This window comes from Amblyraja radiata, chromosome 35 (genome assembly GCF_010909765.2).
Source record: "Amblyraja radiata isolate CabotCenter1 chromosome 35, sAmbRad1.1.pri, whole genome shotgun sequence".
Taxonomy (NCBI): Eukaryota; Metazoa; Chordata; class Chondrichthyes; order Rajiformes; family Rajidae; genus Amblyraja; species Amblyraja radiata.
Genome location: NC_045990.1, coordinates 10,393,979 through 10,411,115, shown reverse-complemented (window position 1 = coordinate 10,411,115; position 17,137 = coordinate 10,393,979). Strand labels below are relative to the sequence as shown.

The window sequence follows — 17,137 nt, the reverse complement described above, 5'->3', positions numbered from 1 at the left end:
GGTGGGTGAAGTGTCTTGCCCAAGGACACAACGACAGTATGCACTCCAAGCGGGATTCGAACCGGCTACCTTCCGGTTGCCAGCCGAACACTTAGCCCATTGTGCCATCTGTCATCCCAATACTTATGCAGATGATGGGCTGTTCTTGCATGGAGGGTGCGGATCCTGCCTCAGAAGAAGACTTCCCAACCTCCGACACATTTAGTTTAATTTAGTTTAGAGATACAGCACAGATCGCCAAATTCGCGCCAACCAGCGATCCCCGCACACTAACACTATCCTACACACACTAGGGACAATTTACACTTATACCAAGCCAATTAACCTACAAACTTGTAGGTCTTTGGTGTACGGGGGGAAACCGGAGTACCCGGACAAATCCCACGTGGTCACGGGGAGAACGTCCAAACTCCACACAGACAGCACCCGTGGTCAGGTTCAAACCCTGGTTTCGGGCGCTGTGAGGTAGCAATTCTACCGCTGCCCAGAGTTATCAGGACAAGAGTTACTTGTGGAACCTGGCTTATTCGGTACCAGACGGATCTTCCTGCTACCTCCGACTTCTGCCTCAGTCACTGCAGCTGCAGTTGTTACAGTGAGGGTGAGGAGGCTTTGGAGAGGGTGCAGAAGAGGTTCACCAGAATGCTGCCTGGATTAGAGGGCATTACCTGTAAAGTGAGGTTGGGTAAACTTGAATAGAAACAAAGTGCTGGAGTAACTGATGAAGGGTCTCGACCCGAAACGCCACCTATTCCTTTTCTCCAGAGTTGCTGCCTGACCCGCTGAGTTACAACCAGCAAAGATAGACACAAAATGCTGGAGTAACTCAGCGAGTCAGGCAGCGCCTCTGGAGAAAAGGAATAGGTGACTTTTTGGGTCAGAACCTTTCTTCAGACTGCAGTAGATAGAGAGGAGGTGAGAAAAGGCCAGAACAGGGGCGGCAACAGATGACCTCAGGAAGGGTGGAGCCCATAATGGCCCATTGTTGGCTGGGACAACGTACAAACTCCGTACAAATAATGGTTGGCCATCACCTGCTCAGCCCCAGTGAATGAGTTCTGACAAAGGGTCTTGCACCTGAAACATTGACTCTATCTCTCTCTCTCCACAGAGGCTGCCTGACCTGCTGAGTGTTTCCCAGCATTGTCTGTATTTCAGATTTCTGGCATCTGCAGTTTACTTGTTTGCCAGCTTTAGTGAGGGAGTCTACACCCACCTATCCTGTATTCCCATGGTCATTGCCATAACCGCCCTTACCATTGCCATATCCCTTACCGCCAAAATCCTTCGATGGGTCTGGTTACTATTGATCAGAAGTTTAGCTGGACCAGCCACATAGATGCCAAGTGCAGGCCAGAGGCTGGGAGGCTTCTAGCTTTTCCACTGTCTTTTCCACTGTCTACAGGGCACCAGTCTAGAGTCTCCACTACTGGGATGAGAGCTTCACTCAAAAACCCTGAACTATCGAGGTCAAGGCACCCCCTCCTGATTGTCCAAACAATGAGTATCTGCTCTCCCACAACTGGAGAGCAGTCCTGAACTACTATTTACCTAATTGGAGACCCTTGGACTATCTTTGATCGAACACTACTGGCTTTATCTTGCACCAAACGATATTCACATTATTCCCTTCATCATATGTCTGTCCACTGTGGATGGCTCCATTGTAATCTCGTATTGTCTTTCCGCTGACTGGTTAGCGCATAATAAAAGCTTTTCACTGTACCGCAGTATACGTGACAATAAACTCAAACGTACAGCGCCAGAGACCCAGGTTCGATCCTGATTAATGGGTGCTGCCTGTACGGAGTTTGCACGTTCTCCCTGTGACCACATGTGTTTTCTCCGGGTGCTCCGGTTTCCTCCCACATTCCAAGGACGTGCAGGTGAATTGTTTTGTGTAAATTGTTCCTAGTGTAGAATAGTGCGAGTATACGGGATGACCGCAGGTCGGCACGGACTCGGTGCGCACAAGGGCCTGATTCCACGCTGTATCTCTCAGGGCTACAGTTTCTCAAGCCTGGCTTCACTTTGTCTTTCAGCTCCCATCGCTGTTAAGGACGAGCTCTTCTACGGTTTCCTGAGGCCTTGGTTAGGTGAGCAGCGGCCATCTTGTGGCTCCCTCTCGCTTCCTCGCGTGGCCAGTCAGCGACAGTGGAGGTGACATTGGGAACGGGGAAGATCTATGGAGGACGTTGCCAGGACTCGAGGGCCTGAGCTACAGGGAGAGGTTGGGGCAGGCTAGGAATCTATTCCTTGTTGCGCAGGAAGATGAGAGTGGCTGATTCTGCAGCTTGACCATATGGCTGTACAAGGCACCAGTGAGGCCACAGTTGGAATATTGTGTTTAGTTACTCTGCTGCAGGAAAGATGCTCAAAATAGACACAAAATGCTGAAGCAACTCAGCGGGTCAGGCAGCATATCTGGCGAAAATGGATGGGATAGGTGCCATTTCGGGTCGAGACCCTTCTTCAGACTGATCTGTTGTGAGCTATGGGGAGAGGATGAGCAGGCTAGGACAGTATTCCTTGCTGCGCAGGAGGATGAGGGGAATAGATGGGGTAAATATACAATCTTTTAACCAGGGTAGGGAAATCAACACCCAGAGGACATAGGTTTAAGGTGAGGGGGAATAATTTAATCGGAACTCGAAAGGCAATGTTTTCACACAGAGGGTGGTGGGTGTATGGAGAGAGCTGCTGGAGGAGGTAGTTGAGGCTGGGACTATTGCAACATTTGAAAGACATTTAGATGGATACATGGATAGGACAGGTTTAGAGGGATATGGGCCAAACATGGGCAGGTGGGACTAGTGTAGATGGGGCATGTTGGTTGATGGTAGGTGGGGCATGTTGGTTGGTGGTCTATCCAAGTGCTGGTGGGGGGGGGGGGTGTGGGGGGTGCGGGGGTGGGGTGGCTGGACGGGGTATGACGGGACGGGGTGGGAGGGACGGTGCTGGTGATGAGGGGAGTGGTCGAGGTGCTGGTGGGGGCGAGTCTTAGGGTCATCGAATGACACAGTGTGGAAACAGGCCCAACTTGCCCACACCGGCCAACATGTCCCACCTGCCCGCGTTTACACACCGGCCCATATCCCTCCAAACCTGTCTCATCCATGTACCTGTCTAACTGTTTCTTAAACGTTGGGATAATCCCTGCCTCAACTACCTCATGTACCTGGCAGCTTGTTCCATACACCCACCACCCTTTGTGTGAAAAAAAGTTACCCCTCAGATTCCCATTACATTTTTTCCCCTTCGCCTTAAACCTTTGTCCTCTGGTCCTCGATTCAGCTACTCTGGGCAAGAGACTCTACCCGACCTATTCCTCTCGTGATTTTATACACCTCTATAAATCACCCCTCATCCTCCTGCGCTCCAAGGAATAGAGTCCCAGCCTACACAACCTCTCCCTGTAGCTCACACCCCAAGTCCTAGGAACATATTTGTAAATCTTCACTGTATGCTTTCCAGTTTGACAACATCTTTCCTATAACATGATGGGGGTGGGGGGGGGGGGGGGTCAGTGGCCTGGGATAGGGGGGGGGGGTCTGGGATTTGGGAGGGGAGGTTTGGACCCTGGATACGTTGGGGTGCCCCCCTCCCCCACAGTGGGAGGTAGCAGGCCGGGGAGTGGCTGTGATCCCTGACGTGTGTTCTCTCCCCCCCCCAGGCGATGGTCTGCTGGTGAGTCAGGGTGAGCGGTGGTTCCGGCATCGCAAGCTACTCACCCCCGCCTTCCACTTCGACATCCTCAAGCCCTACGTCACCATCTTCAACCAGTCCGTCAGCATCTTGCATGTGAGGACCAGCGGGGGAGGAGGGGGAGAGAGGGTGGGGGAAAAGTTAGGGGGACAGGGGGGACGAAGGAGAGAAAAGGGGGGTGTTAGGTAGAAGGAGGGGGAGGAGGCTGGAGGGACCCACGCTCGGCTTGGGTTCAGCTCATGAGCTTGATGTTGGGATAACTGGACCCAGGTCATAGACTTGTGTGAGGAGGAGAGAGGCTGTATCTGTCTCCTGACTGCACTGCTCTGTGTGTGTGTGTGCTAGTGCATGTGTGGTGGGATCAGTTGGGTCAGCTCTCCTCCATAGGTCCACCCTGGGTTAGCATGGGTCCACGTGGGTGAGGGTAGTTCAGGGGGGGTCAATGTGGGTCGGGGGGTCTGTGTGGGACGGGTTGGGTTGTGGGGTCGGGGTGGGTCGGGTTGGGTGGGGAGTCGGGGTGGGTCGGGTTGGGTGGGGAGTCTGGGTGGGTCTGGGTGGGTCGGGTTGGGCGGGGGGTCTGGGTGGGTCTGCGCTCTGAGCCTGATGGGACTGGGTGCTGTTCCAGGACAAGTGGGCCGGGCTGGTGGCGGAGGGAGCACATTCCCTCGAGATGTTTGACCACGTCAGCCTGATGACCCTGGACAGCCTGTTGAAGTGTACCTTCAGCTATGACAGCAACTGCCAGCTGTGAGTGGGGATGGGGGGATAGCTGGTCGGGGTGGGGGTGGTGAATGGAGAAGTGGGGTGAGGGGTGGGTGGTATAGGTAAGGGGTGCCTACAGGGGGGCGGGGAGGGAGGGGTCGGGTTTGAGGGTTAATTGGCTTCAGTAAATTGTAAATTGTCCCTCATGTATTGGATAGAGCTAGTCTACGGGTCGATTGCTGGTCGGCACTGACTGGGTGGGCCGAAGGGCTTGTTTCTGCGTTGTGTCTCTAAACTAAACTAAGATAAGCTGTACAACACTAAACTAGACTACACTATCATTAGGTAAACTGAGCTACACTGAGCTATGCTAATATAAGTTGAACTAAGCTAAGGTCAGCTAGACGAGACGAGACGAGATCAGGGCAGACCAGACCAGACGTGACCAGACCAGACCCGATGTGACCAGACCAGACCAGACCAGACCAGACCAGGCCAGGCCAGACCAGGCCAGATCTGATACGACCCTGACCAGACCAGACCAGTGTGGACCTGACTAGGACCAGACCAGACCAGATCTGACCAGACCAGACAAGGCCGACCAGGCCACGAACAGATGTGACCAGACCAGACCAGTCCAGAACAGATGTTGACCAGACCAGTCCAGAAACAGATGTGACAGACCAGTCCAGAACAGATGTGACCAGCACCAGACCAGACAGCCAGGCCAGGCCAGACCAGTCAAGGAACAGATTGTGACCAGACCAGACCAGACCAGGCCAGGCCAGCCCAGACCAGACCAGACCAGATCTGACCAGACCAGCCTAAAGATGAAGCCCCCACAGCAAACACCAGGAACCTTGAGGCAATGATGAATATGAAAGCCGTGGTCTACAGTGTAGGGAGGGGAATGTCTCCCAGGCGAGTGGTGAGGAGATGGGGCGGGTGTGGATGAGGGGATGGGGTTGGTGAGGTCCCCAGGCCTCTGTGGTCACCATCACTCACCGTGTTGGACCTGCCGCCCTGGTGCCTCCCCGCAGCGAGTCGAATGACTACATCAGCGCCATCTACGAGCTGAGTGCGCTGGTGGTGAAGAGGGAGCGCTGCCTGCCCCACCACATCGGCCTGGTGTACAAGCTCTCGGCCAACAGCAAGCGCTTTGACAGGGCCTGCCACCTGGTGCACTCCTACTCCATGGCCGTGGTGCAGAGGCGGCGGGAGATGCTGAAGGAACAAGGGGACGACACCAGGCCTCAGTCCAAGCAAGGCAAAGTCATGGACTTCCTGGACATCCTGCTGCTGTCTAAGGTCAGAGCTCAGCCACGGTGACCATCCATGCTGACCCTGCCCCAAGTGATCCCATCCCCTCTGACCCCGTGTCCTCTGACCCAATGCCCTCTGACCCCGTCGCTTGTGACCCCGTCCCCTCTGATCCAATGCCCTCTGACCCCGTCGCTTGTGACCCCGTCCCCTCTGACCCCCGATCCCTCTCAGCCCCACACCCTGTACACGGGGGACATCAGTGTCCCGCTTGCCCCCACCATCATTCCCTCCCCGCGGTAGTTCCCATCTCTGTGGAAGCTCAGATTGATTTTCCCGCCCGTCCCAGAGTCCTGGGATGAATGTTTGAATGTTGTGAAGGGAAAAGGGGGGGGTCATGGATGGGGTCATGAGGTGGTCAAGGAAAGGGGTCATGGGTTCATGAGGGGGTCAGGGATGGGGTCATGAGGTGGTCAGGGAAGGGGCAGGGAGAGGGGTCATGGGGTCATGAGGGGGTCAGGGGTGGGACATGAGGGGGTCAGGGAAGGGTCAGGGAAAGGGGTCATGGGTTCATGATGGGGTCATGAGGCGGTCAGGAAAGGGTCAGGGAGAGGGGTCAGGAGGGTCATGGAGAGGGGTTATGGGTTCATGAGGGGGTCAGAGATGGGGTCATGAGGGGGATCAGGACTGGGGTCATGAGGGTCATGGATGGCGTCATGAGGGGGTCAGGGAGAGGGGTCATGGCATCATGAGGGGGTCAGGGAGAGGGGTCATGGCATCATGAGGGGGTCAGGGTTGTGGTCATGAGGGGGTGGGGGATGGGGTGAGGAGGTTGGACTGCGTGTTGTGAGGGGCCGGTGTTAGGGAGGGGATGTGGGGTGAGCCCGCTCTGTGGCTGGGATGCTCCGTAAGGAAGGATGGATGTGGTGAGAATGCTCTCACTGTCCCCAGGACGAGAACGGGAATGGCCTGACGGACGAGGAGATCCAGTCTGAGGCGGACACCTTCATGTTCGAGGGTAAGGACGTGGTTGGAACCGGGGTAGCTTGTGCCGGGGCCGGGGGGTGGGGGGCGGGTACGGCAGCTGGGAGACCGGGGGACACCCCTGGAAACAGAAACGCCATCAACGCCACCCCTTCTGCACCCTGGCACAATCCTGCCATCCACCTGGTCAGTTTAGTTCAGAGATACAGCGTGGAAACACGCCCTTCAGCCCTGCCGACCATCGATCTCTCACTCACAGGGCACGGTGGCGCAGCGGTAGAGTTGCTGCCTTACAGCACTTGCAGCGCCAGAGACCCGGGTTCGATCCTAACTATGGTTGCTGTCTGTACGGAGTTTGCATGGTCTCCCGGTGACCTCCGTGAATCTTCAGTTTCCTCTCACATTCCAAAGACGTACAGGTTTGTAGGTTAATTGGCTTAGTATAAATGTAAATTGTCCCTAGTGTGCATAAAATAGTGTTAATGGGCGGGAATCGCTGGTCGGCATAGACTCAGTGGGGCCGAAGGGCCTGTTTCCGCACTGTATCTCTAAATTAAACTAAACTAAACACACTAGTTCCATCTTATCCCACTGTCTCATTCACTCTCTGCACACTAAGGGCAATTTACAGAGACTTTTATACTCAGAAGAAGTGTCTCGACCCAAAACATCACCCATTCTTTCCCTCCAGAGATGCTGCCTGTCCTGCTGAGTTACTCCAGCGTTTTGTGTCTATCTTCGGTGTAAAGCAGCATGTGACACATTTCGTCAACTCAACTGACTGGCCGTTTTACCTCAGGTCACGACACCACAGCGAGTGGCATCTCCTGGACCCTCTACAACCTGGCCAGGCATCCCCAGTACCAGAGCAAGTGCAGGCAGGAGATCGAGGAGCTGATGAAGGACAAGGAGCTCGCGGAGCTGGAGTGGTGAGTGGCTGAACCATCGGTCAAAGTTGGACCTGGTCCATTTCCCACCTACTCTTGAAATCCGCCACTCAACCCGAAACATCTCCCAATCCTTCTCTCCAGAGTTGCTGCCTGTCCCTAAGAGTTCACTGTCTGAGGAAGGGTCTCGACCCGAAATGTCTCCCATTCCTTCTCTCCAGAGTTGCTGCCCGTCCCTGAGAGTTCACTGTCTGAGGAAGGGTCCAGACCCGAAACGTCTCCCTTTCAGTTGCTGCCTGACCCACTGAGATACTCCAGCTTTTTGTGTCTATACATGATGGTGAATCTGTGGAATTCTTTTCCACAGACAGCTATGGGGGCCAAGTCAATAGACAATAGACAATAGGTGCAAGAGTAGGCCATTCAGCCCTTTGAGCCAGCACCGCCATTCAATGTGATCATGGCTGATCATCCCCAATCAGTACCCCGTTCCTGCCTTCTCCCCATATCCCAACTCTGCTATTTTTAAGAGCCCTATCTAACTCTCTCTTGAAAGCATCCAGAGAACCTGCCTCCACCACCCTCCGACGCAGAGAATTCCACAGACTCACCATTCTCTGTGAGAAAAAGTGTTTCCTCGTCTCCGTTCTAAATGGCTTACTCCTTATTCTTAAACTGTGGCCCCTGGTTCTGGACTCCCCCAACATCGGGAACATGTTTCCTGCCTCTAGCGTGTCCAAGCCCTTAACAATCTGTGGAATTCTCTGCCACAGAAGGTAGTTGAGGCCAGTTCATTGGCTATATTTAAGAGGGAGTTAGATGTGGCCCTTGTGGCTAAAGGGATCAGGGGGTATGGAGAGAAGGCAGGTACAGGTTACTGAGTTGGATGATTAGCCATGATCATATGGAATGGCGGTGCAGGCTCGAAGGGCCGAATGGCCTACTCCTGTACCTAATTTCTATGTTTCTATGTTTCTAATCTTGTTAAATCAATGGATACTTTTAAGGCAGAGATAGATAGATAGATTCTTGATTAGTACGGGTGTCAGAAGTTATGGGGGAAGGTTAGGAGGGAGAGATAGACCAGCCATGATTGAATGGCGAAGTAGATTTGATGGGCCGAATGGCCTAATTCTGCTCCTATTACTTAATGAGCTTATGAATGTTGATTGGGATGCATGGTCCCAATAGTCCAACTGTTGGAACATAGTGCACAGGAACAGGCCCTTCAGCCCACACATCTGTGCTGAATGTGATACCATGGTGTCAGAATTGTACTAGGAGGAGCAAGTGATTGGAGAATGGCAAATGTGAATGGCTTCTTCAGAAATGGAGAGAGGGAGATAAAAATAGGAATTTACAAGCCGGTTAGCTTAATATCTGTTGCTGGGAAGATACTGGGATTTATTATTTAGAAACATAGAAACATAGACAATAGGTGCAGGAGGAGGCCATTCGGCCCTTCGAGCCAGCACCGCCATTCATTGTAATCATGGCTGATCGTCCCCAATCAATAACCCGTGCCTGCCTTCTCCCCATTTCCCTTGACTCCACTAGCCCCTAGAGCTCTATCTAACTCCCTCTTAAATCCATCCAGTGATTTGGCCTCCACTGCCCTCTGTGGCAGGAAATTCCATAAATTCACAACTCTCTGGGTGAAAAAGTTTTTTCTCACCTCAGTTTTAAATGGCCTCCCCTTTATTCTAAGACTGTGGCCCCTGGTTCTGGACTCGCCCAAAATTTGGAACATTTTTCCTGTATCTAGCTTGTCCAGTCCTTTTATAATTTTATATGTTTCTGTAAGATACCCCCTCATCCTTCTAAACTCCAGTGAATACAAGCCTAGTCTTTTCAATCTTTCCTCATATGACAGTCCCGCCATCCCAGGGATCAATCTCGTGAACCTACGCTGCACTGCCTCAATCACAAGGATGTCCTTTCTCAAATTAGGAGACCAAAACTGTACACAATGCTCCAGATGTGGTCTCACCAGAGCCCGATACAGCTGCAGAAGAAATAGTTAGGAATAGTTATTTAGAGAAGATTCTTCTTCTTCTTATCGAGTCCACACACAGGATTAGAAGTTGTTCAGCCAGAACACACGTCTCGGCATCTGCACACAATGGTGTCTGTCTTGTCGCTTCTTGTGCGTGGGGGTGGAAAGGTTGGTGGAGACAGGGCTGTGACATGAACGCTCTTTCCTTGACCCTGAGAGAAGATTAAATGCCATCAAACCGAGTCAAGGTGGTTTCTGAAAGATAAGTTATCTGACAAGTTTGCTGGAGTTTTTTGAAGAATATGGAGCCGAGTTAAACTAATCTCCTCTGCCTGCACCTGATCTACATCACTTTATCTCCCCCTCCCATTCCCACACTGACCTTTCTGTCCTGGGTCTCCTCCACAGTCAGAGTGAGGCCACACGCAAATTGGAGGAACAGCACCTCATATCTCGCTTGGGCAGCTTACACCCCAGCAGTATGAATATTGATTTCTCTAACTTCAAGTACTGTAACCCTTGCTTCCCCTCTCTCCATGTCACCCCCCGTCACCCCCCCCCCCCCCCCCCATCAGAGTCGTTGTACTAGTTCACTGTCACCCTGGTGAGTTCCATTGTCTTTAACTCAGTTTCCCCTAGCCCACAGCCCTGGTGAGTTCCATTGTCTGAAACTCAGTTTCACCTAGCCCACAGCCAACCATGGTTTATTTCCATTATAATTGGGGGGGTTTTTCATATCTTTCATTCATTTGTTCCATATATCTTTATATCACTGTCTATATCTCTCGTTTCACTTTCCCCTGACCATCAGTGTGAAGAAGGGTGTTGACCCGAAACGTCACCTATTTCTTTCCCCCAGAGATGCTGCCTGACCCGCTGAGTTACCCCAGCTTTTTGTGTCTATCTTTGGTTTAAACTGCATCTGCAGTTCCTTCCATCTGCAGTATCGGTCCATTCTCTCCATTTGCCTATTCAAAAGCCTCTTCAATGTCACTATCGTATCTGCTTCCACCACCACCCCTGGTATTACGTTCCAGGCACCCACCAATCTCTGCATGTAAGAAAAATTGCCCTGCACATCTCCTCTAAATGTTCCCCCTCTGATTTTAAAACTATGCCCTCTAGTCTTTGACATTTCCATCTTCAGTATTATGGTCAACCTCTCCTGCACCTTCTCCAAAGCCTCCTCGTCCATCCCGATCTCCTGTGCTGTCTCTTACCCCCAGGGACGATCTCTCGCTGATGCCCTACACCACCATGTGCATCAAGGAATCCCTCCGACTGCACCCCCCCGTCTCTGCCGTGGCCCGCTGCTGCACCGAGGACATCAAGCTGCCCGACAACAGGGTCATCCCAAAGGGTAAGGGGGGCGCAGATGAGGGGGGAGGAGGAGGGAATGGGTGTGGGGGGGGGGGGGGGGGTGGGGATAAGTGGGGCAGGTTGGCCGGGAGATTTGCCCAGACACTGGTGTCTCAGTTCTCCCCTCTGGAGCTGGTGATCCCAGCATCAGGCGTTGGGGAGACCCGTGTAGAAAGGAACTGCAGATGCTGGTTCACACCCAAGATGGACACAAAGTGCGGAAGTACAGGCAGCATGTCTGGAGAGAAGAAATGGGTGACGTTTCGAGTCGGAAGAAGGGCTCCGACTTGAAACACCACCGATTATTTTTCTCGAGAGATGCTGCCTGTCCCGCTGAGTAACTCCAGCGATTTGTGCCTATCTTGTGCAGGGGAGACCCAACTTGGTGCTAGAGATAAGATAGGCTCCATGTGCATGGATCTGTGTCCGGGGGTCACCAATGAGGTAGATACTAGTTCAGGACTGCTCTCTGGTTGTGGTGGGATGGTTCAGTTGCCTTATAGCAGCCGGGAAGAAACTGTCCCTGAATCTGGAGGTGTGCGTTTTCACACTTCTGTACCTTTTGCCCGATGGGAGAGGGGAGAAGAGGGAGTGACCGGGGTGCGACTGGTCCTTGATGATGCTGCTGGCCTTGAGGTGTAGATGGAGTCAATGGAAGGGAGGTTGGTTTGTGTGATGGTCTGGGCTGCGTCCACAACTTGCTGCGATTTCTTGTGGTCTTGGATGGAGCTGTTCCCAAACCAAGCGGTGATGAAGCTAATGAAATGCTTTCTATGCCGCGGTGCTCGGTCGCACGCGGGTGCCCAAGGTTGGTTTGCCAAGAGGGTGGCAGCAGCGCCACACGCTGGCGATTCCGGCCGATGGTCCCCGCGGGCAGCAGACTTGGCATTGAGGGGGCGGAGCCCTCGTTGCCGGGTTCATTGGACGGTGGTGATGTGACGGTGTGCGCTTGCTTTACAGGGAACACGTGTCTGATCAGCATCTACGGAACGCACCACAACCCCACTGTCTGGCCAGATCCTGAGGTACGACAGACTCACAGAGACGCACATCACAGAAACAGCCCCGCCACGTCCCTGCTGACTATCCAACACACATCTATACCATCTAGTTGAGTAGCTTCCTCACAGCGCCAGAGACCCGTGTTCGATCCTGACCTCGGGTGCTGTCTGTATGGAGTTTGCACGTTCTCCCTGTAACCACCTGGGGTGCTCCGGTTTCCTCCCACACTCCAAAGACGTACAGGTTTGTAGGTTAATTGGCTTCTGTAAAACTAAAGTCACACTATTATCATCAAACCACTTAAATTTTAGTTGTAGAGATACAGCATGGAACCAGTCCATTCGGCCCACCGACTCATGCTGACCATTGATCATCCTTTAGACTTTACTTTAGACTTCAGCGTGTGCCCACTGAATTCGTGCCGGCCAGTAGTCACCTCACAATTTAACACCTGCACACCAGAGATTATTTCCAATTTTACCGAAGCCAATGAACCTACAAACCTGTACGACTTTGGAGTGTGGGAGGAAACCGGAGCACCCGGAGAAAACCCGCATAGGTCACGGGGAGAATTTGTACGTTCTCCCCATGATCTGCGTGGGTTTTCTCAGAGAACTTCGGTTTCCTCCCACACTCCAAAGACGTCCAGTTTTGTAGGTTAATTGGCTTGATAAAAATGTAAAATTGTCCAAGTTGACGATATACAGAGTACTGCCCTGCCGACTACAAAATTCAGAAGGTTCAGAAGGATTAGCAAGTGTACAGAAATAGTCTCCTGAGCCCACATGCAAGAAGCTCCAAAATCCAGTCCACGCCTCATGAGCGGTCCCCATTCCAGGCAAGTCCCAGGCTGCTGCAGGGCCTCCAGCCGTCTCCTTCCTTAGACATAAACATCCCTCTTCTCACCCGTCCACCCTTTATGCCCCAGGGGTGCCCTGAGCTGGTGCAAGCACTGAGCTGCCTGTCCTCCCTGTCGGCCTCTGTGTTGTGGAGCTTAGACTCTCCAGTCCAGGCCCTGTTAACCCTCTCTGTTGAATCCCACAGGTGTATGATCCATCCCGTTTTGACTCGGCAAACTCAGACAAGAGAGCTCCGTATGCCTTCATCCCGTTCTCCGCGGGCCCGAGGTGAGGTTAGACCTGTGGGTCTTTCACAGAGTTTCCATTGATAATGCTTCTGCTGTGCGTCTCAATTATCTGGGTGGTCTGACTCGCAATGGTTCAATGGTTTATTTATTATGTGTCGTTATGTTATGTTTCTATATTTGTTATGGGGAGGAGAATGGGGTTGAGGTGGAAAGATAGATCAGCCATGATTGAATGGCAGAGTAAACTTGATGGGCCGAATGGCCGGATCCAGCTCCTAGAACTCATGAACTTATTATCACGTGTACAGTGAAAGATGTTTTTTTGTATACAGATCAACAAGACCATACTCGTATATGATCAGTCTGAAGAAGGGTTTTGGCCCGAAACGTTGCCAATTTCCTTCGCTCCATAGATGCTGCTGCACCCACTGAGTTTCTCCAGCACTTTTGTCTACCTTCGATTTTCCAGCATCTTAAACATTAGCAGCATCTCCTGGTTAGTACAGATTGTACAGAACAGCCCACTGGGTCGACATGCAAGAGGTGCCATTTTACATCCCAGCTGCACTTGGCCACAAAGGCCCGTTGCAGCCATCGCCTCCATTCGGTTGTCCTGCGAACTGATGTCCCTCTCCTCGCCCGGCCCTCTTCAGCCCTCGCTCCCTCGTGCGAGGTGGCGAGGAGGAGAGAATGCCAAGTTCAGGGATCTCAACACAAGTTCAAGTTCAGGGAACTCCATCAACACAAACCTAACTCCTTGGGTACCAACCCTTTGGATGTTGATATACATCTATAAGGGTGTGTGGGTGTGGACATCAATCCAGCACTCCTCCAGGGCTGAGAGAAGTGCAAACTCCACCGACACTTGGGTGTCTCTCTGACAGTTTGAACACAAGCCAGACATTGACGCCATTGAGGCCACCTCCATCTCACCAGCACGTCCCACTCAAGTGAGCGAGTGAATGAATGAACAAACTATGAATCATTCATAAAGTGTATATCATTCATTCATTCATTTTGTTCTTCATCCATCCATCCATCCATCCATCCATCCATCCAAGTGATCAGGCCCCCACAGGAAGGAGGACACTACAGCTGGGGAGACAGTGATTAGGGTAGGAGCAGGAACCTGGGAGATGTGGTATCAGGCAAACACAAAATGCTGGAGCAACTCAGCAGGGCAGGCAGCATCTCTGGAGAGAAGGAATGGGCAACGTTTCGGGTCGAGATCCTTCATCAGACTGATGTCAGGGGAGGGGGAGGGACAAAGATAGAATGTAGTCAGAGACAGTAGTGGGAGAACTGGGAAGGGGAAGGGGATGGAGAGAGAGAAAGCAAGGGCTATTTGAAGTTAGAGAAGTCAATGTTCATACCGCTGGTGTAAACTACCCAAGCAAAATATGAGGTGCTGTTCCTCCAATTTGCGCTGGGCCTCACTCTGACAATGGAGGAGGCCCAGGACAGAAAGGTCAGATTTGGAATGGGAGGTGGGAGTTGAAGTGCTGAGCCACCGTGAGATCAGGTTGGTTAAGGCGGACTGAGCGGAGGTGTAGGGTGAACCGATCGCCGAGCCTGCGCTTGGTCTCGCCGATGTAGAGAAGTTGACACCTGGAACAGCGGATACAGTAGATGAGGTCGTAGGAGGTACAAATGAATGTGGCATCAGGTTTGGAAGGTGGAGGTAAGAAAGGTAAATGGCAGAGGAATGGGGAACAAAGGATGAGTTGGGAGTGGTGGGGTCAGGAAGAAGAAGGCGGAAAATGTAGAAACAAAGAACTGCAGATGCTGGTTTATACCAAAGATAGGCACATAGTGCTGGAGTAACTCAGCGGGTCAGGCAGCATCTCTGGAGCAAAAGGAATGGTGACGTTTCACGTCGGGACCTTTCTTCACACCGACCCAAAACATTGCCCATCCTTTTTCTCCAGAGATGATGCCTGACCCGCTGAGTTACTCCAGGTGAGGGAGGGGGTGGTGAGGCAGGGGGAGGGGGAGGGGGTGGGTGAGGGGGAGGGGGTGGTGAGGGAGGGGTAGGATATGGGGAGGGGTGGTGAGCCAGGGGAAGGGGGTGGGTGAGGCTGGGAAAGGGGGTGGGGAAGGGGGTGGGTGAGGGAGGGGGTGGTGAGGCTGGGGGAGGGGGTGGGTGAGGGAGGCTGGGGGAGGGGGTGATGGAGGGGAGGGGGAGGGGTGGGTGAGGGAAGGGGGTGTTGAGGGAGGGGTGGGTGAGGGGGTGGGTGAGGGAGGGGTCAGGGTGGGCTGGGCTGCCTGTGACGATCTACACCGGCCTTCTCTGACTGTCTCTGCCACATGTCTGCTCACCAGGAACTGCATTGGGCAGAACTTTGCTCTGAATGAAATGAAGGTGGCGGTGGCCCTGACTCTGTACCGCTTTGAACTGGCCGTGGATACGTCCCACGAGGTGCGCCGCAAACCCGAGCTCATCCTTCGCACCGAGAAGGGGATCTGGCTCAAAATGAAACCACTGCCGGGGCGGCTAGTCCGGGAAGATTCCCTGCAAAGTGCGGAATGAAATCAGCGGGGCGGGACAGAGAGGGAATAATGTTTGATCGGTGGGAGTGGAAAATGCTGTGACATTTGTCATTCCCTTCATCCTGTAACTGTACACTGTTTGATTGTAATCATGTCTTGATTGTAACCAGTCTTTCCGATGACTGGGCAGCGTGCAACACAAGAGTTTTACACTGTACCCCGGATCACGTGACAACCAACGAAACCAAACGGTACGACATGCGGGTGGAAGTGGAAGGGGAAGGGGAAGGGGGGGTTCCCTTTGTGCTCTGTCAGCGTGCCGGCGAATTGTGGCTGGGAACTGGAACTATCTTAATGAGACGCCCGCTTTCTGTAATGTCGTCACCCCAGAATCAGCATCTGTGTTCCAGAGCACATAAGGGCCTTGATCAGCGACTAACTTTCGCCAATAATTACTGAATCGAATAAAAGCGAAATATTTTGACAATGAATTGACCAATTTCCTAGTAACGGTATCAACGGTCTCTGCGTTTAAAGATTCCCCGCCAACACTTTGTGGAGAGATATTTGGACAGGTACATGGATAGGACAGGTTTAGAGGGGTCATTTTATTAATCTCACCTCAGGATCTTCCCTGGTAGCAGCACCAGATCTCTGCTCCATCTCCCACTGCTGGGATCACCCAGGCACCTTGTTCTTCAAGGGAGGACTTTTTCAGTGAGGATCTCAAGCACCAGCACAAGTCACCACACAATAGTCCGGCTAAATGAGGGGAGGGGGGTTCCAACCCAGCAAGAGGTCGCACCTTAGATTTTCCTCAGGTCACTGCCCAGTATCTGCTGAAGGGCTTATACTCACATATCATTTCATGGGGCAGCACAGTGGTGCAGTGGTAGAGCTGCTGCCTTACAGCGCCAGAAACCTGGGTTTGATCCTCCCTGTGGGTGCTGTCTGGATGGAGTTTGTACGTCCTCCCTGTGACCGCGTGGTTTTCCTTCGGGTGCTCCGGTTTCCCCCACACTCCAAAGACGTGCAGATTTGTAGGTTGTCCCCAAGAGTGTAGGATAGTGTTAGTGTACGGGGTGATCGGTGCAGACTCGGTGGGCCTGTTTCCGCTCTGTATCTCTGAAGTAATGACTGAAGTTGATGAATCGAAGGCCACGGTAGGAGTTCACAACAGGGCCCAGCAGACGGTACAATGCAACACCCCCACAGATACTGGTCGACCAGCTGAGCTCCTCCAAGATGTGTTGAGGGCCTGTCCCACTTTCCCGAGTTATTCACAAATTCTCCCGAGTTTTCCCCTTTATTCAAACTCGCAGAATGTTCGTAACGAGTCCGTAGGAGTACGTGGATATATTGTAGCGGCTCGTGCCAGCCGTAGGTACCCGGGACATCAGAAGATTGAGGGGGGATCTTATAGAAACTTACAAAATTCTTAAGGGGTTGGACAGGCTAGATGCAGGAAGATTGTTCCTGATGTTGGGGAAGTCCAGGACAAGGGGACACAGTTTAAGGATAAGGGGGAAATCGTTTAGGACTGAGATGAGCAAAATATTTTTTACACAGAGAGTGGTGAATTTGTGGAATTCTCTGCCACAGAAGGTAGTTGAGGCCAGTTAATTGGCTATATTTAAGAGGGAGTTAGATGTGGCCCTTGTGGCT

At 52.5% G+C, this 17,137-nt stretch overlaps 1 protein-coding gene across 2 annotated transcripts in view; it reads left to right on the top strand.

The window, feature by feature from the left end:
* LOC116991821 (cytochrome P450 4F22-like) overlaps positions 1-15,963 on the top strand; it is a 36,623-nt gene extending 20,660 nt beyond the window's left edge. For both annotated transcript variants that reach the window (XM_033050787.1, XM_033050786.1), the window contains exons 4-13: positions 2,043-2,096; positions 3,674-3,801; positions 4,331-4,452; positions 5,448-5,715; positions 6,619-6,685; positions 7,451-7,580; positions 10,761-10,894; positions 11,854-11,918; positions 12,940-13,022; positions 15,305-15,963. In XM_033050787.1, the coding sequence (XP_032906678.1) occupies positions 2,043-2,096; positions 3,674-3,801; positions 4,331-4,452; positions 5,448-5,715; positions 6,619-6,685; positions 7,451-7,580; positions 10,761-10,894; positions 11,854-11,918; positions 12,940-13,022; positions 15,305-15,512 (1,259 nt within the window). In that variant the 3' untranslated portion in view covers positions 15,513-15,963. The remainder of the gene's footprint in view (positions 1-2,042; positions 2,097-3,673; positions 3,802-4,330; positions 4,453-5,447; positions 5,716-6,618; positions 6,686-7,450; positions 7,581-10,760; positions 10,895-11,853; positions 11,919-12,939; positions 13,023-15,304) is intronic.
* Positions 15,964-17,137: the final 1,174 nt, after the last annotated feature.